At 45.5% G+C, this 22,777-nt stretch overlaps 2 protein-coding genes across 3 annotated transcripts in view; both read right to left on the reverse strand.

The window, feature by feature from the left end:
• LOC139240933 (acid-sensing ion channel 1B-like) overlaps window positions 1-13,348 on the reverse strand; it is a 357,576-nt gene extending 344,228 nt beyond the window's left edge. For both annotated transcript variants that reach the window (XR_011588759.1, XM_070869476.1), the window contains exon 1: window positions 12,749-13,348. Coding sequence is in view for 1 of the 2 variants with exons in the window: in XM_070869476.1 (XP_070725577.1) it covers window positions 12,749-13,348 (600 nt within the window). In the remaining variant the exon portion in view is untranslated. The remainder of the gene's footprint in view (window positions 1-12,748) is intronic.
• An 8,776-nt stretch (window positions 13,349-22,124) lies between these two features.
• LOC139240878 (calmodulin-1-like) lies at window positions 22,125-22,524 on the reverse strand (the record flags this gene model as incomplete). The annotated part of the gene is given in 2 exon segments (XM_070869385.1): window positions 22,125-22,425; window positions 22,428-22,524. Coding segments are annotated over 2 exon segments (387 nt in total), but the record flags the coding sequence as incomplete, so codon positions are not given.
• Window positions 22,525-22,777: the final 253 nt, after the last annotated feature.

Below are 22,777 nucleotides of genomic sequence, written 5' to 3' on the forward strand. Positions count from 1 at the left end.
TGGAGGGGAATGTGGAGGTGGTGGTGTTCCCTTGCACCTGCTGCCCTTGTCCTTCTAGGGGGTAGAGGTCACGGGCTTGGGAGGTGCTGCCGAAGAAGCCTTGGCGAGTTGCCGCAGTGCATCTTGTAGATGGTACACACTGCAGCCACGGCGTGCCGGTGGTGGAGGAAGTGAATGTTGAAGGTGGTGGATGGGGTGCCGATCAAGCGGGCTGCTTTGTCCTGGATGGTGTCAAGCTTCGAGTGTTGTTGGAACTGCACTCATCCAGGCAAGTGGAGAGTATTCCATCACACACCTGACTTGTGCGTTGTAGATGGTGGAAAGGCTTTGGGGAGTCAGGAGGTGAGACACTTGCCACAGGATACCCAGCCTCTGACCTGCTCTTGTAGCCACAGTATTTATGTGGCTGGTCCAGTTAAGTTTCTGGTCAATGGTAGTCAGTATCATCCCCAGGATGTTGATGGTGGGGGATTCAGCGATGATACTGCCGTTGAATGTCAAGGGGCAGTGGTTAGACTCTCGCTTGTTGGATAGTCATTGCCTGGAACGTGTGTGGCGCAAACGTTACTTGCCACTTATCAGCCCAAGCCTGAATGTCGTCTAGGTCCTGCTGTATGCGGGCACAGACAGCTTCATTATCTGAGGAGTTGCGAATGGCACTGAAGACTGCAGTCAACCGACTCTACTGCTTTGCTTCCCAAATTGTCCCAAGTTTTGGTTTTTAACTATAATATAAAATCAAAGTACTATATAAAAATAAGGACAGAATAGATGCTGTCCGAACACAAGTTCGAGGAACAACGCCTCATCTTTCGTTTAGGCACTTTACAGCCTTCTGGACTCAACAATTTCAAACCATAACCTCTGCCCCAATTTTTTCACATGACAGCTGTTGATTCTGCCATTCCCATTAACATCTCTTCCAGACCCATCTTTTTCTTCCCATTACCATCTCCTTTCACCTTGCCCCATCATCCCTTTTGTCTCTCTAATCTCTCCTGCCTTCCACCCTGTCACAGACCTTCTCGTTTGTTCTTTCCTCCCCTCCCCCTGCTTAAAACCTGTTACATTTCTAACTTTTTCCAGTTCTGACGATAGACCTGAAACATTAGCATCTGTGGCGAGAGGAACAGAGTTGAGTATTTCCAGCATTTTGTGTTTCTATTTGAAAAGAGATGTGTGCTTAGAATTGTTTAATAAAAAGGTAACTGCAGAATATCACAGGGATGAAACAAATGTTTACACACTTTTATCCCAGGCACAGATCTGTGGAATCAAATAAGTAGACATCGCGCAGTGCAAGGTAAACCGTGGTTGCATCTCAAGAGTCGGTCTGTGTCTCATTCCCAACAGGAACAACACTACCTGTGGTTTGATGACACTATCCCTTTAGCTCTCCATTTGCCTGCTGCAAACCTGCTTGCAGCAGTTAATAAGCTGCATACGGAGGTTACCAATAAGTAATTGCTGTATGCTATAGTTTTGCAAGAGTGTTCAATTAGTGACTAAACAATACCTCTCCTGCATCGATGGAGCTAGTTTTGAAATGTGCCAGACTAGACATACTGGTCAATATCTGCCCAGAATTCGTTAATCGACCATATAACAAGACACGAGAGTTGAGACTTTTGTACACAATTTCTACCTCTGCAAATTAATGTGTGCCGGTCTCTCATTATTTTATTTCCCATTACAACAACAACAACAACAAGTATTTACACAGCGCCGTTAACGTAGAAAAACCATCCCGAAGGCGCTTCACAGGAGTGTTACCAAACAAAATTTGACACCGAGCCCGCAAGGAGATATCAGAACAGGTGACCAAAAGCTTGGTCAAAGAGGTAGGTTTTAAGGGGCGACTTAAAGGAAGAAAGGTTTTTAAAGTGAGGGAATTCCAGAGCTTAGGGCTTAGGCAGCTGAAGGCACGGCCACCAATGGTGGAGTGATAAAAATTGGGGATGTGCAAGAGGCCAGAATTGGAGGAACGCAGAGATCTGGTAGGATTGTATGGTTGAAGGAGGTTAGAGAGATTAATCACTCGGTCGTTTTTTTTCTCCTACGCTCCCTTGAAGCCGCTGACACTGGCCGAATGTAGTTTCCCAGGCGTTAGATGCCCTCTGGTACCTCAGTGGGCATTCGCCACACGCGAGTCTAGAGTGCAAGTGTGGGCAGCTTGTTCGGCTTGGGGGTTCTTCCCCTTAATTGGCACGCACGCAAACAAGTATATTCTGGCTAAAAATTGAAATTGCTGCATCCCAATTAGGATTAGGAACCTTGGCTTCAAAACCAAAGCACAATAATCTAGGCCGACACTCCCAGTGAGGAGTGCTGCATTGCCAGATGTGCTATCTTTCGGATGAGACATTAAACCGAGGCCCAGTATGCTAGTTTGGATGAACATAAATGATGGCATACTATCGAAAAAGAGCAGAGGAGTTTTCTGGTGCCCTGGCCAATATTTACCCTCCACCTAACACCATCAAAACAGATTAACTAGTCATTCATCTTAATCCCATTTGTGGGACTTTGCTGTGCGCAAATTGGCTACCACATTTGCCCAAGTATTAAGTGTGATTAGACTTCAACTGCAATTCACTGGTTGTGAAGCTCTTCGGGACATCTCAAGGACATGAACTTGAATTAATACAGTGCCGTTCATGTTTCCTTCTTGCTCCCTTGCCCAGGAGTAATAAGATCTATTGTAGTAGTCCTTACACTTATTTACTGCACAGATTATGGTTGATCTCAGGTGACACTTGTCGGGAGCTCACCATGGACAAACATCACCTGGTGTGATGCCGAGCCATACTGACGAGAAGGTCCCAAGTTCAGTCAGATGATCAATGCTGCTTTAGCTCAGCTCAACCAGGACAGCAGTTGAGACACTAAAGTTGAGTCAGCCAGGGTTTCTGCCTCAGATAGTAATCTGATAGAGTGTTTGGAAGTTGAATGATGACAATATTGGGCATAGCTGTAATGCCCTAGATGGCCAAAACAGGCTACCACCATTCACTGCCCAGGAGCGCATGAGAGTGGCAACTTGGGTGAGCTACTGGAATGTTGCTGGTCGCAATTAGATCCATACAAGGGCAAGAGATGGCACAGGACAGGAGGAGAGTAAAAAGAAAGAAAACGGAGTGGCGAAAATGTCTCCACGTGCGTGGTCCTTCACGCTTGACAAGCAACTCTGCAATCAGCTGTCTCACCCAACAACTGTCATAATCAGGTGAAGTTATGCTTGTACAGCTAAATAGATCATTTAAATCTGATGCAAAAAATTCTGCAGAGATATTCGGAAAACAGTATTTTTTTTTAAATAGCGTTTAACGACCTGTTCAAATGGTCATAAAAACAGTAAAAACATGCAAATTTCCAGCTGTGTGGCAACTGTTGCAGCATTTCCAAATCCACTGCTTTAACAGAACACCAGGTCTTTAGTGAAAATAAAGCAGAATCAGAATAATGAGAGGGAATGTTATATATTCCTGCATGTGGATTGAGGGCAAAACTATAAATTCAGTTCACCGGATGAGCTTTTCTTTGCTTCCAACTCAATTCATATCCTTTCAGAGAGGAGCTAAATCCCAGTGGCGAAGTTACTCCTTTTCTTACATTTCATGACTGTGAACGCTGCTTGGCCGTTTCGTGATCCACTGGCCAGAGCACTGTGCGCTCACTCATTTAAGCCACTCGGATCAACATGGCAGTTGTAAATTGGTTTTAAATCTGCCGAGAGATGTCAATGGCCTCATTACAATAATGTTTCAGGTTCTGGCAAGTGAACTTCACACAGGGAGTGCAAGTCCTTTCCCCGCCTCTTCTTCCTTTCACCCCCGCCCACCCCCCCACTCCCATAATTCCTAGCTTTAAAATGCCAAGATCCAGTCAGTCCAAAATAAGGAGCACAGAATAATCTAGCCCGAGGGATGAGAAATGGTCACTGTAGTTGGAAAGGAAAAGGAGTGCTAGGTGACATCTTGCATGCATGCTCGTTTAATGGCCATACAACCAGGAACCATTGGTTTGTTCGGGCAGCCATCTTGGGGGTCTGTGCCAGTGAATAGTATGAAGTCCACCACAGAGCAAGTACTTGGAACCAATTAATTTTTTTAATTATTCGTTCATGGGATGTGGGCGACGCTGGCAAGGCTGGCATTGATTGCTCATCCCCAATTGCCCTCGAGAATGTTGTGGTGAGCCGCCATTTCAGAGAGCAGTTAAGAGTCAACCACATTGCTGTGGGTCTGGAGTCATATATAGGCCAGACTGGGTAAGGACAGCAGATTTCCTTCCCTAAAGAGCATTAGTGAACCAGATGGGTTTTTATGACAATCCAGTAATTTCATGGTCACTAACTAGCTTTTTATTCCAGACTTATTTAATTAACTGAATTTAAATTCCCCAGCTGCCGTGGTGGGATTTGAACTCATGTCTCCGGATCATTAGTCCAGATCTCGTCCAGTAACATAACCATTGCGCTACTGTACCCAAATAGGGTTGGGTTTACACTAACTTTCACAGTTAAGATGAACAAAGTTGGATCTTATCCTTCTAGCTTTGCGGTACTGTCCTTTTATACTGATGGAAAGGCAGAGCCCAGTTGAAGGAGTGTTGAATCTCCTTAATGCTAAAACAGACACATGGCAGGGACACTGGCTTCCCCATGGCTACCACTGGTACAGTGCCAAAAATCTCAGCTCACTCCAGTACCTGAAGTTGCATCAGAACTGCCATTTAAATGTAATTTGCACAACAGTAGGGAGGGAAAATTTGACCCAACTGAAAGATTTTCCTTGTCGGTAGCATTGAAGAGTCGTGGGCAATATTTCAGTAAGAAAGCCATTGAATCAAGGCAAGTGGTCTTTCAGGTCCAAGACATGCGGACTTGTCCTCACTACCTGTCTCACGTCGTTTACCGAATGATGTTCCTCTCTAATCATTTCCTGGAAAATGTTATACATGCAAACTTGTATTTACTCTGTACATCCACCAGAGGGCTCAGCCCCTGGCGTCCCAAAGGATCCCATAATCCCTTGGGAGCACAGGTATTTAAGGAGGCCTCACAGGTTGGAGAAGCACTCTGGAGACCTGCAATAAAAGACTAAGGTCACACTTTACTTTGAGCTCAGTGTTCAGTCTGACTCTCCATACATAAAGGATTTCTGAAAGTCAAGTTTATAATACAAGATCAAAGACTGAAATGGTTCAGTATCTACAACCTATAAAAATTACAGCCAAATTGCTTTTCTTTAAACAAATTACTTTTCGAAGTAATTACTTAAAGGGATTAAGTGTCATTCTAGTCAGCCTCAAAGTACTTGCTAATACTAGACATTAAATTCTTCATATTATGTTCAATATTTACTAATTTTAGAAAAGATTTGCACTGGATTCAATTTTCCCTCCTCCCCATGATGTTTTTTTGTGTTCTTCGCTGAGCCTTCAGCCATCGCGCTTCTGCTCGCTTGAACTCTCATCCTGAACCCTTCCCCTTACTGTCTCTTTCCAAAGGCCTCCTCCTCCTATCCTCTTGACCAGGCCTTTGGTCACTTCCCTTAATTTCTCACCAATGCCCTGCTCAATGTCGACTGCTGCTCTTGCAAAGTGTGCTGGGACATGCTAAGTGCTATTTAATTGTATGCTGATTTAGATTCCCCCTGTGCACACACTGATCTGGAGTACAATTGGGCAATCTGAATACATGCCATTCCAATCTTCAACTGTGCTCACAAGACTAGAGCATAGAATCATACAATGGTTACAGCATGGAAGGAGGCCATTCAGCCCGTCGAGCACGTGCCAGCTCCGCATGAGCTAGTGCCACACCCCTTTTGCCGTAGCCCTGCAAATTTTTCTCTCAGGTACTTATCCAACTCCCTTTTGAAAGCAGTGATTGAGTCTACCTCCACCACCCTCTCAGGTAGTGCATTCCAGATCTTAACCACTCAATGTGTAAAATTATTTTCTCGTGTCACCTTTGGTTCTTTTGCCAATCACCTTCCTGAATCACAAGTCTATTAATATGCAACTGATGTGTTATCACCAGCAGTGCATTATGCAGATCTGTACCCACTTTCCTGGCAGCCTTCATGACACTTTTATATTGCGGCAATCCTCCATTCCCCCCTACTCTTTGCCCCGGCACACCTGGCTTGTGGCTCCTCTCAGGAACCCACCTCAGCTGCTGATCTGCACTACCCCTCATCCATGCCTTTGTTACCTCCAGACTCAACTATTCCAATGCTCTTCTGGCTGGCCTCCCATTTTCTACCCACCATAAACTGGAGGTCATCCAAAACTCGGCTGCCCGTGTCCTAACTCACACCAAATCCCGCTCACCCATCATCCCGGTGCTCGCTGATCTACATGGGTCCGGCAACACCTCAATTTTAAAATTCTCATCCTGGTCTTCAAATTCCTTCATATCTCTAATCTCCTCCAGCCCTACAACCCTCCAAGATCTCTGCACTCCTCTAATTCCGGCTTCTTGTGCATCCCGATTTAAAATCGCTCCACCATTGGTGGCCATGCTTTCAGCTGCCTGGGCCCTCCGTTCCATACCTCGCCGTCTCTCTCTCTCTCTCTCTCTCTTTCCCCCGCACCCCCCTCTCCCTTTTTAAGATACTTCTTAAAACCTACCTCTTTGACCAAGGTTTTGGTCTCCTGTCTTAATATCTCATGTGGCTTGGTGTCAAACTTTGTTTGATAACGCTCCTGTGAAGTACCTCGAGATGTTCTACTACATTAAAGGCATTATATTAATGCAAGTTATTGTTGGAGTCCTCAAGCAACTATCTCACTGCCCGGACAGGTCTGGTGATTTCCTGCAACACAGCCCAGAAAGAATGTGGCAATGTACATAGTGGCAAGGGTAAGCAGTAGTAGCTTGTGTGGCAGCTCAATGCACCACCAGGTTGTCATGCTGAGTGTACGAGTGAGTGAGTTAAATATAAATAAAAGGAAGTGAAGATGCCCAAACGCCCTGTTGTGCCTGGCCTCCAGCCTGACCATCTCAATGTTGCATGCCATCTCCTTGCCAGTGATGTGGTTGGGCACCTCTTCCATTGGCATCAGGGTGTGTATCCAGGCAGGACCTCCTCCAGTTATGCACCAGCTTCTCCTGCAAGAGTGGGCACGGGTCTGTGCCCTGAAGGGTTTTGGAAGAGGCACAAGGCACCCAAGCACATGCTGAGAGGAAGAAGAGGACAGGAGGGGGAAGTCATTGTGAGGGTTATAGCAAGTGTTGAGGGCATGAGAACAAGCAGAGAGGATGTGCAATTGGAGGAGAGGCATGGAAATTAGAGGGAACGATTGCCAGTGCTGGCTAAAGGAAAGTGTTGCTGGGCGATGCAATGAGTAGGAGAGATGTGAAGTGGAGTCTTAACTTGGCATCCCTGGTGAGGTCATTAAATTTCTTCCTATGCTGCAGACAGCTCCTGGGAACAATGTTGGTGGCATTGACTTGCACTGCCACCTCTCCATCACTGCTGGCTCATTTAATAGAGCACGCATCACTCATATGGAGAAAAAAAAAGGAACTCCTTCCTGCTGCTCATTTGCTCTAGGAACACCTCGAAGTCTGTGCCAAAGAATATTGGGCATTGTGGATGACGTCATGCTTTAGAAAATCGAGTTCCAGTAACCAACATTGAAAGTGGACCTCCCCTTTCAGGGGTTGCTGGCTGCCTTAAGCCCCACTGGACTTCCTGTCCTCCCAAATCGGTGAGCTGCCTATTAGTGCTGGCAGCTCACCGGTTCCGTTGAAGTAGGCCTGATCACAAAAATGGTTTGGGTTCTCTGCCAACTGCATGTGGTGGGCACAGCAGATGTCCATCCGCCACCCGATGTACACTTTGATCAAAAAAATATGTTGTTATTTGCCATCAACTCTGGATAATGACGCACGCTGGAACTTACCATGGATCCCAAGAGCCAGTATCCTAACGGCAAACATTCACCTCGGACCAAATGTGATTTTTTTTGTTGCAAATGGAGAAACTTGGATGAAGGGGCAATGCCCACGTGCTGCATAGTGCCAAGGTTGAAAAGAATCGAAGTAATGGTAAGGTGGCACCAAGATTGGGCTTTACGAGTTGGAGGAAGAGAAAATGGAGGGAGGAGAGAAGCTCCACAATTCCAGCTGGTTGGTTAACTGGGGTCTTTGTAAAGCATTTTGGGGCATTTTCTACATTGAAGGCACTATATAAATGCAAGTTGTTGATGATTCTATAATTTGTTGAAATTATAAACAGCCACTTCTTTTGGGTGAGTAGCTCTTAGACAATTTTAGTGATTATCCTTCCAAATCCAAACAAATTCACCAATCTTATGAAGAAAACCACCTTTGTCATTGTACTTTCATAGGAACAGGAGGAGGCCATTTAGCCCCTTGAGCAATGTTCCCACTAATTTATTTTTGGGCCGCATGGCCCCTTTAACGGGCTGAGTGGCCCATTCAAAATTCCATGCATGCGCGGTTTTCCCATTTAAAAGCCAGTGAGCCGGCTGCACGGGACCCCAGAGTGTCATACGGTCATGCAGCTTAAAGGGAACATTGCCCTCGAGCCTGTTCCGCCATTCAATTAGATCATGATCTATATCTTAACTCCATCCACCCGCCTTGGTTCCGGAACCCCGAATAACCTTGCCCAACAAATATATACTTTCAAATCCGATGTTCAAATACGTCAACTGGTTAACAGCAAATGTATTGCTACAGAATAACCTGGCACCTTTAAAGCTACTGTGTAAGAATCCACCAGGGCAAACCCGCTCCCAGACAATCCACAATGCAGCAAGGGAACTCTCTCTGTGGCACAGCACGGCAATATCAAAGTTCGCACATATTAACTTTCAAAAGGGAATTGGATAAATACTTGAAGTGGAACAAATTGCAGGGCTATGGGGAAAGAGCAGGGAAGAGCAGGACTAATTGGTAGGATGGGAGGCGGCTCGAGTGGAGCATAAACACCAGCATGGCCTGGTTGGGCCGAATGGCCTATTTCTGTGCTGTATATTCGAAGTAATTGGATAGCTCTTTCAAAGAGCCGGCACGGACACGACAGGCCGAATGGCCTTCATCTGTGCTGTAACATTATGATTTTGTGGTAGAGTCGTGGCACGAGGGGTGGCATCTGGGATTGCCCACGTGGTGCCCCGATTGCAGCATTTTTACTGAAGTCGTTTGGAGTTAAGCTCCGGACAGACCCCTGGCAAAAGACAAAGAATCTTTGCGTGCATCCGCGCAACAAGAGCTGCCGCACTTCAAAAGTAATTCATCGGTTGTGAAGCACTATGGGACATCACGGGGGACGTTATGATGCAAGTTCTCCCCATTCCCCCCATCTTCCAAACCAACATGGCAAGGTGCTGACACGGTCTCCTCTTTTACAAGCCTTCAAAATAATTTATTTTTAAAAAAAGGAATGGATACCTATGCAGATCCTCACTAACCAAAGCTGCCACAAGCACTCGTGCGTGACGGCAAAGCAACGCTAACTTGTCAGCAATATATTCTGCAGGCTGGCAGCATGTTTCTGAACGAGACGGGACCGATGCTTTTTATAGTAACCGAGTACATGCGCACAGCTGTTCATTCAGCAACGCAAAGAACTTTATTACACAAGCGAAACTGGTGGGGGAGGGGTGGGGAGGCAGGAAGATAGAGAAAACTACATTGAAGGAGCAGAGAAAAGGAGTGTTAAAAAAGGGAGGAAATTAAAGGAATGTGCCTTTAATTCTTTCAGAAGGTCCAACTCTCTGGGTAAGCTACATGTTAAAATTAAAACGGATGGCACCATAAAATGTATTTTTTGAAGACATGGCTGTTTTAGCGAAGCTTGCCTTGTATGGTTGTTTTTTTAAAAACTGAGGGCAGGTGAAGCTCAGTCATGTGCTTACACTTTCAGACCTAAAGCCTCATCTATTACATATTAACCAACGACATAACGTTACGTGACTGCTTCAGCTCAATGGGACAGTACCTCACAATTACATGTCCTCAGCAGATTTCTTAATGGTTACCGTGGCAACAAAGGGTTATTAGTTTGGTGACAATAGCTCCGCTTATGATTCACGCACAAGTGGTATTTATAACAAGCTTTATTACAGGTGACTGATATGGTCTTCCATTCGGAGGAGTTGCTAAACCAAAGCTACTTGACCTTGGTGTCCCTGTGGAGTATAACTGCAGTCCGATGGGAAATTGGTGTCAGCTGTGGCTCAGTAGATGATGCACTCACCTCCGGGCTCCAGTCCCACTCCAGAGACTGGAGCACAAAAATATAAGCTGATACTTATATCAATGCAGGACTGAGGAAGTGCTGCAATGTCAGAGTTGCCATCTTTCAGATGAGAGGTTAAACTGAGGCCCTCTCAGGTGGACGTAAAAGATCCCATAGTACAATCAAGGAAGAACAGAGGTGCCCTGGGCCAATATTTATCCCTCAACCAACATCACTAAAACAGATTATCTGGTTGTCATCACATTGCTGTTTGTGGGAGCTTGCTGTGCACAATGTGGCTTCCGCGTTGCCTACATTACAAGTGACTACACTTCAAAAGTACTTGGTTGGCTGCAAAGCACTTTGGGACGTCCCAAGGTCATGAAAGGCGCTATATAAATGCACGTTCTTTCTTTTTATTATATGACATGCAAATATTACAACCTGGTTCTCAGGCTCAGACTACCTCAGAGAACACTCTCTGATGTCAGAACAACCCAATTCATGGAATGACCAGCTCCCATCCTCCAGGCCCTCCGCACGTCAGCATTGCTCCTGACCCTCGAGAACACTTTGCCTTAAAAGGGGACCTGGTTCTATTCTTATACTACAATACAACCTTGGCCTGTGCTTTCATAATACAAGTACAAAGTTTGCACATTTAGCTGAGGCTGTAGCTTATAATCGTTTCAGCCGTTGCCTCTGTGCTGCATGTTACAGTACAGCAAGTGCTTGAGCAAAATGTTTATCCCGTTCCCTAGACCTGTTACTCATATAGAGAGACAAGATTAAGACTCCAATCTCTCACATTTGCTCTACCATTAAAAGTGCTAAAAGAAAGGAATGCTGGGATAGCTTGACTTTTTAAATCATCTTAAAACACGTTCACACTCACAAAAGCAAAGCTAAATTGTTGTTGGCATAATGAAATCTCAATGGAGAAAGGTTACTGTAATCAAAGGTAGCAATCACAGTGGCACTTAAAGGGTGAAGTAAGGTGACAGGAATAGAAGCATGGGGACAAACCAGGAGGAAACAAAAAGAACTTCCATTTATATAGCACCTTTCACGACCACCGGACGTCCCAAAGCGCTTTACAGCCAATGAAGTACTTTTGAAGTGTGGTCACTGTTGTAATGAGAGAAATGTGGCAGATAATTTGTGCACAGCAAGCTCCCACAAACAGCAATGTGATAATGACTAAATCATCTGTCTTTTAGTGATGTTGGTTGAGAGATAAATATTGGCCAGGACACCGGGGAGAACTCCCCTGCTCTTCTTCGAAATAGTACCATGGGATCTTTTACATCCACCCAAAAGCGCAGACAGGGCCTTGGTTTGTCTCATTTGCACCTCTGACAGTGCAGCACTTCCTCGATACTGCCCTGGAATGTCAGCCTAGATTTTAAGCTGAAGTCTCTGGAGCGGGACTTGAGCCCACCACTTTGACTCAGAGGCAAGGGTGCTACCAACTGAAAGATAGATGTCTAATATTGCTTCCAATATCATCAGGTGGACCTACCGTACATCTAAAATAACAAGTCATAAATATTCACCAGACAAAGCAAACAGGAATTCTATAGGGATTTTCCATTCAAGGGTCAAGAGTCATGCCTCACTCCAGAGACTCAAGGGCACAAGCTTGGCTGACACTTCAACACTGCACTGTCGATGGAGACTTTAAACCAAAGTCCCATCTGCCCTCTCAGGCGGACATTAAAGATCCCATGGCACTATTTCGAAGAAGAGCAGGGGAGTTCTCCCCGGTGTCCTGGACAATATTTATCCCTCAACCATCGTGACCGAAATAGATTGCCTGGTCATTAGCACATTGCTGTTTGTGGGACCCTGCTGTGCATATATTGGCTGCTGGAGTGGGACCCACAACCTTCTGACTCAGAGGTGAGAGTGCTACCCACTGAGCCACAGCTGGCACATGGGTCATAAGGCTATCAATGGCACTATTCTGCTGTCTTCTGTATCTAAATGTGCTGCAGAGGTCTTAGCAGACACCTTGCCTTGAAAGTGGATCTAAACTGTGTGTTACCCATTCTTCTCTTCACTTATTCACTATGACATTTTCTCTGCCATTTCCTAATACTCTCATAATAAAACTGACCTAACATAACCACCTGGGAGAAACTTTTTCCCTGCTAAGAATTGGAGGTAACTGATGCCACTGCAAACTTCAGACTCCTCTGTGTAAACTTCACCCCATGGTGACATGGTCACTTAAGCATTGAAACCAATACCTTGGGGGAAGGGGGGGATGGACAGGTGGGTTGTCCTTTAGATAGAAACTACTAGACATCGATTACATTATTTACCCATTAACCCCAGCAAGGATAAAAAGACAACATAGTAACTCAAGTGGCATAAACAGGTGAGTGCAAAATATCCTGACCACAGGAACTAAATCGAAAGTGCAACTGACACAACAAAGTAAGGCAACGGCTATTACTGAAGATTAAGTGTCTCCAAGTGGCAGGAATCACCGAATCCTTTGTCGAGTAAACTCAGCTTACCACAGTGAAGTTCTCAGGGCCGCATTCTTGCGAACGGTATGTACATTCCTTTAGCATGTCTTCCAACTGATGGCTGGTCCTGTTGAACAATTCATACATGCTGAACGGTGAGCCATCATTCCTGGGCGACGGCGCCAGTTGAAATCCTAGGTCCACACCTTCAGTGTACCCCATTAGCGAGCCAGCAAAGGTCAGGTCTGGGTAAGTGATCTTGGAGCGTCGGAATCTGTTGAAGTTGCAGAGGGTCACGGCTGGGAAGTACATGAAGGGACTGTCCATCTCATCGAGCGCCGTGATGTGGTGGTACTCCAGGTAATACATGATGCGGTCCATCACCTGGTACAGAAAGATGGCGAGAGAGGATAGGAAGGCACAGCCCCACAGGACCTGCCGGACCCCACAGCCACCTTCGACAAAGATATGGTTCAGTCCGTGCAGGTTGGAGTTGCCAGCAAAAGTAGTGAGGCTGACCACCTGCGCCTGGCTTTCGTCATCTTCCTCCTCCTCAGAAAACTGATCGAAACTCTCCTCCCTTCTCTTCTCCTCTCCCTTTTCATCATCAGCAGCAAAGGAAATAGTGCAAAATATCTGGACTGGCATTCTGAATAGAGAAGCTGGGTTTTTTTTTTAAAAAGAAAGAGATTCCTAAGACTAGGAATATCGGTTTGCCTTTACAAAATGTTCTTCTTAAAAAAAAGTACAGCTTTGACCTGGAAATATTGCAATCAAATTAATAAGATGTCTTTCGGTAAAGTTAAATGGGAAAAATCATTACGTACTGCAGAAAGTTAAGAAGGCATTGGATACAATCTCAAGCTGCTCTGTTGCACTAGGAGTCCCAGTCAGCTTTCACTGAAGAAGTACTGTGCTGTATAAATTGTGCTCACGCTGCCACCGAGAGCACTGGAGTCAGGAATAATGAGCAGCCCGGCCCTGCTTAATAATTTAAAAGGAGCCCAGTCCCAACTGACTTGCAGGGAGGGGTTTTGTCAGTGGACTTGGCACTGCTGCCTCGTCACCGAGTCCCTCATCCAGCGTTCAGTCTGCAGCCAGGCTCGCGTCGAACTCTCCTGACAACCGAGAGCTCTGACGCACGCACGCGCTCTTCCCCACAGCAGGCTCTGCCGCGAGGCGTCTCGTGCCTGCCAGCGATTGCCCGCGAAAAGCGCCAGAAGTGTTGAGGGAGGGGAGGAAGAACAAAAATCCTCAGTCTCCTTCCCTCTCTCTCAAAATAGCCTCAGCAAAGAGTTCAATCTTCTTAATGAGTCCAAATTTGAAAGCTGGTGCATCAGTCGATTGAGATTTATCGTCCCCTAATTGCTGTCTGCTGACCAATTTGATGGACTTCTCATCGCGGGGAGGGGAGGGAGGGGGGCGCAGTTGAGTAATGAGCATCCAAGTGCCAAGATCGAGGATATTAAAGCAACTTTATCGAAAGCAGCATCTCGCAGGGTGTTAGCAACAATTGAAGCCTACGTTTGATTTATATCTTGCTGTCAGCATCGATTACAAACTAGCACTCGCCAGGGGAGCCCAACTTACACAGGATTACGATCTCAAACTTCATCGTGCTCTTCGTTTGAGAGTGAAGCAGCCCCGAGTTCCAACAGATTTCTTTTTTTTTAAGTTCCTTGCCAGTAGCTTTTAGTGGCAATGCATTTATTCTACCCATTGATCGCACAGCACCGTCATCTCTTTAAAAAAAATACTTGCATTTCTAAAGTGCCTTTCACGACCAGACGTCTCAAAGCACTTTACAGCCAATGAAGTACTGTTGGAGTGTAGTCACTGTTGTAATGTGGGAAACGCAGCAGCCAATTTGCGCACAGCAAGCTCCCACAAACAGCAATGTGATAATGACCAGATAATCTGTTTTCTGTTATGTTATTTGAGGGATAAATATTGGCCAGGACACCCTCAACAGGGCAACTCTCCCAATGTTCTGCTATCCCATAGAAACTGAAGGGCCGTAAAACACAGGATGTGGACATTGCTGGCAAAGCCAGCATTTATTGCCCATCCCTAATTGTCCTTGAGAAGTAGTTGCCATTTCAGAGGGTAACTAAGAGTCAACCACATTGCTGTGGGTCTGGAGTCATATATTGGCCAGACCGGGTAAGGACGGCAGATTTCCTTCCCTAAAGGACATTAGTGAACCAGCTGGGTTTTTACAACAATCCAGTAGTTTTATGGTCACCATTACTGATACTTTTTAGTCTAGATTTATTGAATTAACTAAAGTTAAATTCCCCAGCTGCCATGTGAACTTACTTCTCTCTATCATCTAGGCCTCTGGTTTATTGGTCCAGTAACATTACCACTATGTGACTGTTCCCTCATGCATTTGTGTGGCATTCTCTAAAGAATGCAGACGTATTATTATGCTGTCATTCTGCAGTGCTCCTCAGGGAGTTAACCTGTGCTTTCTAACACTCTCCATAAAACACGTTATTCTGTGGAATGACAGTCCACCAAGACGTTCCCTTTTCCATTGGAGTCGCCAACTTTGGTTGGACATATTCCTGGAGGTTCCATCACATGATCTCCCACCTCCAACCGCCCCGCCCGGACAAACAGACCTTTTTTTTCCCCGCCCTCAACCATCTCCAATAATTTTTTATAACCAACAAACAAAAGTGTTCAAAGAAAACATATTTGTTTTTAAAATGCCTCAATGATTTTTCTCCTGGATTCCTCCAGGAGATTAATCTTTCATTCCTGGAAACTCCAGGGCAATCCTGGAGGGTTGGCGACCCCTATTTTCCACCGTTCTATACCTTCATTTCGATCAGTTCCACTCACTGTGCTATGTTCTCCGTCACGCTGATTCGCGCCATATTAGGATTTGTACTGACAGCCTAACTCCCTTTGCAAACTATACTGCCCTTGACCCTGTTAAGTTCTGCAATGGGTTGACGGCCACTTGAGATTTATTTTCGTTGTCAAGGAAGTCAAACTGAACACGATGTCATGCAATTGATCCAAGACGGTTCTGACGCTATTAGAAGAGGCCTGGGCGATGGAATTGGGAAAAATAATCAGCTCGAGTTCAAGCTCCCGAGCAGCATTCACCGACCACTGCTGGAACCTGTGTGTGATGTCAGGTCAGAACAGGATTGGGCCTAGCAGTGATACTGTCTGTGGGCAAAGAGTCTGCCAACGCCCAGTGACCAGCTTAACAGCTGGATAGCCTTTAGCGCCAGGTCCTGTAGGGACCGAACTGCAGTGAGAATCAGCACTTTCAAGAGAAGAAGGCAGAAAAGAGCATATATATGGAAATAAAAAGACCTGACATTAAAGTAATAGGTGCTTCTTTCTCACTGCCAAAGTCAATTGGACTACATTGCAGAGCAAGGGCTGCACTTGGGTCCAGCAATGCACCATAGTATCATTAAAGACTTCAGTCATCGACCTGAAACGTTAACGCTGTTTCTCTCTCTACAGATGCTGCCTGACCTACTGAGTGTTTCCAGCAGTTTCTGTTTTTATTTCAACATAACCCTCTATTCCTTTCTCCCTCATGTACTTATCTAGCTTCTCCTTAAAGACATCGATACTATTCACCTCAACTATTCCCTGTGGTAGCGAGTTCCACATTCTCACCACTCTCTGGATAAAGAAGTTTCTCCTGAATTCCCTATTGGATTTATCAGTGACTATCTTATATTGATGGCCCCTACTTTCGGTCTCCCCCCACAAGCGGAAACATCTCTACATCTACCCTATCAAACTCCTTCATAATTTTAAAGACCTCTATCAGGTCACCCCTCAGCCTTCTCTTTTTGAGAGAAAAGAGCCCCAGCCTGTGCAGTCTTTTCTGATATTATAACCTCTCAGTTCTGGTATTATTCTTGTACATCTATTTCGCACCTTCTCCACTGCCTTTATACCATTTTTAATGCGTGTGTCTCGAATTCCATTTTCGCTCTGCCCCAGCACAGTGAGGTATTGATCAATGGATGTCGGGTCAGGTTATCACCTCCTGCGGACAACAGCCCACGGACACACATCATTCAGGCTCACACATGAAGACTAGTCACTGGGGAGATGGCCTGTACCCGTGGAACTGTACCCAGCAAGACTTTACATCTTCAGGGCCGGAGGGGGGAAGCAAATTGGAAAAGAATAATGAAAGAGGAAAGAAAAAGAGAGGACGCAGTATTGAATCAAAGCTCGGTCAACATCTGCCGCTGTGCACGTTCAGAACAGAGCAGTTCAGAGCAGAGAGCCCGGGAGAAGCGAGGATCAGAGATCTGCAAATAACCCCTGGGCCACATTACAAGTATCACTCCTCTATCTACTCCGGTTTCCTTTTTACATAAACTTTAGATAAATTGCCGCACAGTAAATAACTCCATGAAGGCACATGGTCAGGATAAAATGCAGTTACGGACTGATGGTACAGAGCTCTGTGCAATCCTGCGTAAAACACAAGAAGAAGACCAACAGACAAAGGCAAGTACTCAGGACTTTATTAATGGAACTTTGGGGGCGGGGTGGGCGAAGTAGGTAAATGACTGCCTCTGTCCAGGGTGAAGCCCTTCTATGACAAGAATATCCCTGACTCTTGCAGATTTACAGGACGAATAGGTCTGGATCTGTAGTCCTGGCAGGATATTGGGGTATCTGATTTCCCGTTCGATCGGGTGTTGTAGGGTAACCGGAGACAGATATTGTCAGCAAACAATATGATGAATCATGAAAATCAAAAAAAAGAACAGGACTGCAATAAACGCTGGGCAAAGAATCACCGCAGAACAATGGTGCAATGATGCATTGCCTCATCATAATTCTAGCAGATGTCCCACGGCCTTGCTGAGCGGTCGCGAGGGGCGATGGAATGTGGCGTTCTCGATCGGGCTCCTGCTGCGGGGCCTTGCTCCGCGGGAGGGCGGATCAGACAACCGGGTGTGAGGGGGTCCGCACGCCTGATTCGTAGCCCTCCCAATTTTCCGGTCATTGAAAGGAATAACCCGAACATTTCGAAGGCTGATTTGTAGAAGAGCTCTGCACCTTCTTACCTCATCTCCCTCCGTGTCCAGGATGGCACTGGGAAGCAGCGGCAATGGCCCCGAGATCCCCTCCCCCCAGTGGAAGGAGAGGGCCTTGTGGCCTTCTCTCGCTCCAATCTGGCCTCACTTACCTGTCTTGGTCTCTGGCGAGGCCTACAAAGCTGGCAATTTCCTAATCTTTGGAACTCTTTTGCCCTTTAAATTCCCAGATGCCTCTTCTGTTGCCAGGATGACAGAACTTTGCGATTGGGCTCCCTCTTGATGAGGAAATTTTACTGGAAGCCCACCGTGCACATCAGATAACCTCTGACCCAGGGAAATGGGTTGGCATTGGGGCGGGGTAAGAGAGATGAGCCTAAGTCCTTTTCTGCTGGAAGTCCACCCAGAAGAGGAGTATCCAGCCTTGGATGTTACTGCAGGTTTCATAGGTTGTTAAAGTTCTGCAGATGGCTGGTGTTTCACCAGCACATGATTAGGGACTTAGGCCCTCACTCAATTATTTTATGGGATGCAATGGTTTCTGTGCTCCATTGGCAGAAGGCAGGCGAGGATGTTGTCTGTAAAGGGCAAAAGGCCAGAGTTGAACAGTGGAGACTGAGGATGGATGAATATTCTGGAGTTTTGCTTGGCTCCCTGTGGGGTTCGGGTGTGGAATCTTTCCTCAGCTGATTAAATGGATGGGGTCGAGTCAATGATCGAGCGGACTGTATATGTTCTGTGCAAAGAACCGGCCTGATGAACTCAGTGGTCTTCTCTGGATCCATACTTTCTTATTTATCACCACCAAACTAATTATTGTTTAAATAAGACATCATGTGCAAATAGGATTAGGATGGTCAGATCCGGACAATCAGAACCATACCATAATTTACACAGGTCTGCACTCGCACGGGAAGGTTCTGTGAGCCTGGCTGTGTTCCAATGGAGATACCTGGACAGATTGTGGGCATTTACTAAGTACTGTGTTGTCCAATTCAGTGGTAGTTCAGTAGTGTGCAGGCATAGTAGATAAATGAGTTTGGAAACACACAGCAAACGTGCCAGATTATTTGAGCTAGGAGTCAGGAGAAGGTAGTGAAATCAGGAAAATCCTAAACTGATGTCCAGGAGCAGTCGATGACATCCTGAGCAACAGCTTATGCCGTTCATCTGCAGAAAAAAAGGATTTGTTCCCCCTTCTCAGTTTCTCCCTTTGTATCACTTCTCACTGACCTGATTCCAGACCCTGATGTTAATACAAGATGATCGGGGAATATTATTTAATTCGGCCCCAACTCAAGTATTGTATGGGACGCAATGGTCAGGAAATATGTTCTTTACACAGATATGAAGATAGGTTGAGCAGGTTGAGCCTATACTCATTGGAGTTCAGAAGAATGAGAGGTGATCTTATTGAAATGTATAAGATTCTGAGGGGGCTTGACAGGTTGGATGTAGAGAGGATGTTTCCCTTCGTGGGGGAATCTAGAACTAGGGGGCATAGTCTCAGAATAAGGGGTCGCACATTTAAAACGGAAATGAGGAAGAATTTCTTCTCTCAGAGGGTTGTGAATCTTTGGAATTCTCTGCCCCAGGGAGCTGTGGAGTCTTTGAATATATTTAAGGTGGAGATAGACAGATTTTTGAAGGATAAGGGAGTCAAGGATTATGGGGAGCGGGAAGGGAAGTGGAGCTGAGTCCATGATCAGTTCAGCCATGATCTTATTGAATGGCGGAGCAGGCTCAAGGGGCCAAATGGCCTAGTCCTGCTCCTATTTCTTATGTTCTTATGCGGTTTCCAACCCTCAAAGGATTGCCCTGGACTTTCCAGGAATTGAAGATTAATCTCCAAGATACTGCTGCAAGCAACGCGGGGGAGGTAATCATTAAAAATATTATCCATTTTCTTTGAACATTTATTAGTTATAAAAATATTGGAGACTGACTGTCCCACATCATCCAATCGGATAATGAAGATCCTGATTGCCTTCCAATTGGCGTGGGAAGGCGGGGCACTGTGAGGATGAATGTGTTGGATGACCAATGGCGTGGGGGGTGGGGGGGCAAGAAGATTGAAGGTGAGAGATCATGTGATGAAACCTCCAGAGTTGGCAAACCTACCCACAGATCAAGTACAGTCTGCTCTATCATTGACTGTACCCCATCCATTTATACTCATTGAGGGAATGTTCCACATAAATACTCCCTAAGCGCCATCGATAGTCAAGCAAAGCTCCAGAATAGTCATCTCTTGGCCTCCATATATTCATTTCCACGTATCTCCGAAGAACACCATATCACTTTAGAGTGCAATCCAACTATTGTCACTTCGTACTTGCTTGGCTTGGATCGTGCAAAACAACATGACGCCTACAATGTTCGATCAGATTGGAGGACGCAAACCATTACAGGGCGGGATAGATGAGCTCACTGAGTTAGTGCTGTTAACTCAATCGGCCTTGAAGGCAGACCTTTAAATTCACACCTTCCCTGTCATTGCACAGTGTTGGCCCCATCCGGTGCCCTGCACCACTCCACCACAAATGGTTCTCACTCCGTGAATTCCTGGTCTCAGGGCTTCAGATGGAGGCACCGAGAGGAGATGATGCCCCTCCCAATATTGGCAGGGTGAGCCAACGCCCTCTGTGCCCCTCTCATATGACCAACCACAGTTGTCTCAGGAATCACAGGAAACACAAAAAGGGATATTAATAACTGAATGACGAGGTCATGAGAATGTGCAGCTTCAGAATGTCCAATTTCTGAGAACACAATTTCGTTAACAAGTCTTTAATTAGCAAAAAAAACAGACTTTCTGTTTATTTCAGTAGGCTTGTTAGGAACTCACCTCCCCAGCTTTCTTGGCCTGTAAAATTGGCAAAACAAAATATACAATTGATTTTTCTGTCATATCAATCTGTCAAATTGATTTACTGGTTTTATTTAGCTGAATATAATGATTGAGTGAAATGAAAAAAAAAATCATAAAATATTCCTTAATTCCGTGTATAAAAATATAAATTACTGCAAGTGCTCAGCAGGCCAGTCGACATGTGAAAGGAAGCTTAATGCTTTCGGAGTGACCCTGTATCATCTGCCCCGAGAAAGGGCTCCACCGAAAACATTAACCAACTGCTCACTGGACACACAGCAAGGGGGCCACATCTTCACACCCACTCATTGGTTTCCCCCGCGCTTGTGAGGCCACTAAATAATCAACTCGTTCTTTCTCTTTCTCGGTCTTGCGATGGTATTTCTGCTCTCATCCTTGAGTTCAAATCCCTCCATGGCCCCGTCCCCTGTATACACAGGATAAGTGAGTGGCCAAAATTTGGCAGATGGAGTATAATGTGGGAAACTGAGGTTATCCACTTTGGCAGAAAAAAAATAGAAAAGCAAATTATAATTTAAATGGAGAAAAATTGCAAAGTGCTGCAATACAGAGAGACCTGGGGGCCTTTGTGCATGAAACACAAAGAGTTAGTACGCAGGTACAGAGAAGTCCTGCTACAACTGTACAGGGTATTGGTGATGCCACACCTAGAGTACTACGTACAGTTTTGTTCTCCGTATTTAAGGGAGGATATACTTGCATTGGAGGCTGTTCAGAGAAGGTTCACTAGGTTGATTCGGGAGATGAGGGGGTTGCCTTATGAAGATAGGTTGAGTAGGTTGGGCCTATACTCATTGGAGTTCAGAAGAATGAGAAGTGATCTTATCGAAACATGTAAGATAATGAGGGGACTCGACAAGGTGGATGCAGAGAGGATATTTCCACTCATAGGGTAAACTAAAACTAGGGGACATAGTCTCAGAATAAGGGGCCGCCCATTTAAAACTGAGATGAGGAGGAACTTCTTCTCTCAGAGAGTTGTAAATCTATGGAAATTTCTGCCCCAGAGAGCTGTGGAGACTGGGTCATTGAATATATTTAAGGCGTAGATTACAGATTTTTGAGCGATAAGGGAATAAAGGGTTATGGGGAGTGGGCAGGGAAGTGGAGCTGAGTCCATGATCAGATCAGCCATGATCTTACTGAATGGCAGAGTAGGCTCGAGGGGCCAAATGGCCTACTCCTGCTCCTATTTCTTATGTTCTCACTATCTCTGTAACCACCATGTGCCCTACAATCCTTCAAGATCTCTGCGCTCCTCAAATTCTGGCCTCTTGAGTATCCACGAGTTTCATCACTCCACCATTGGTGGCCATACCTTCTGTTGCCTGGGCCCCAAGCTCTGGAACTCCCTGCCTAAACCTCTCCACCTCTCTCTCCTCCTTTAAGATGCTCCTTATATCCTAGCTCTTTGACTCTGCCCTAATAAATCTTTACGTGGCTAAGTGTCAAATTTAGTTTGATAACCCTCCTGTCGTAGAAAATGTTTTCTGTACAAGATCTTCATTTTGCAGTCATCATCTGTACAAACTCTTCATAGTTCACTTGACCATCACCATCAATATTAACTTTTTTATCTGTCAATTTTTCTCCAAGGTTTATCATGACATGATGACATTCTGTAGCACTGATATAACCCTTGCCGTCCTGATCAAACACTCGGCAAACTTCTTTGATTTCCTCCTCGCTATCAGTATCTTTCATTTTTCTTGCCATCATTGTCAGAAATTCTGGAAAGCCAATTGTTCCATTTCCATCATTGATCATATCCTGTAGTTCTGCCTTTGTTGGGTCTGGCCTAGTGGCCTCATAACTGCCCTAAACTCTTTTGTTGTTGTGGTTCCATCCCCATCTTTGTCAAAGAGTGAAAAGGCCACTTTAAATTCAGCAATTCAGTGCCTTGAGACGTTTTACTACATTAAAGGCACTATATAAATACAAGTTGTTGTTGTTGCTGCTCCACCAACGAGCAGTTCTCCTTTGCAACCAGTCTACAGTTTAAGACTTGACTTGACCTCTAGACTTGACTATTCCAACACACTCCTGGCTGGCCTCCCACGTTCTACCCTACAGAAACTTGAGGTCATCCAGAACTCGGCCGCCCGCATCCTAATTCGCACCAAGTCATGTTCACCCATCACCCCT

The sequence above is a fragment of the Pristiophorus japonicus genome, chromosome X, assembly GCF_044704955.1.
Source record: "Pristiophorus japonicus isolate sPriJap1 chromosome X, sPriJap1.hap1, whole genome shotgun sequence".
Lineage (NCBI taxonomy): Eukaryota > Metazoa > Chordata > Chondrichthyes > Pristiophoridae > Pristiophorus > Pristiophorus japonicus.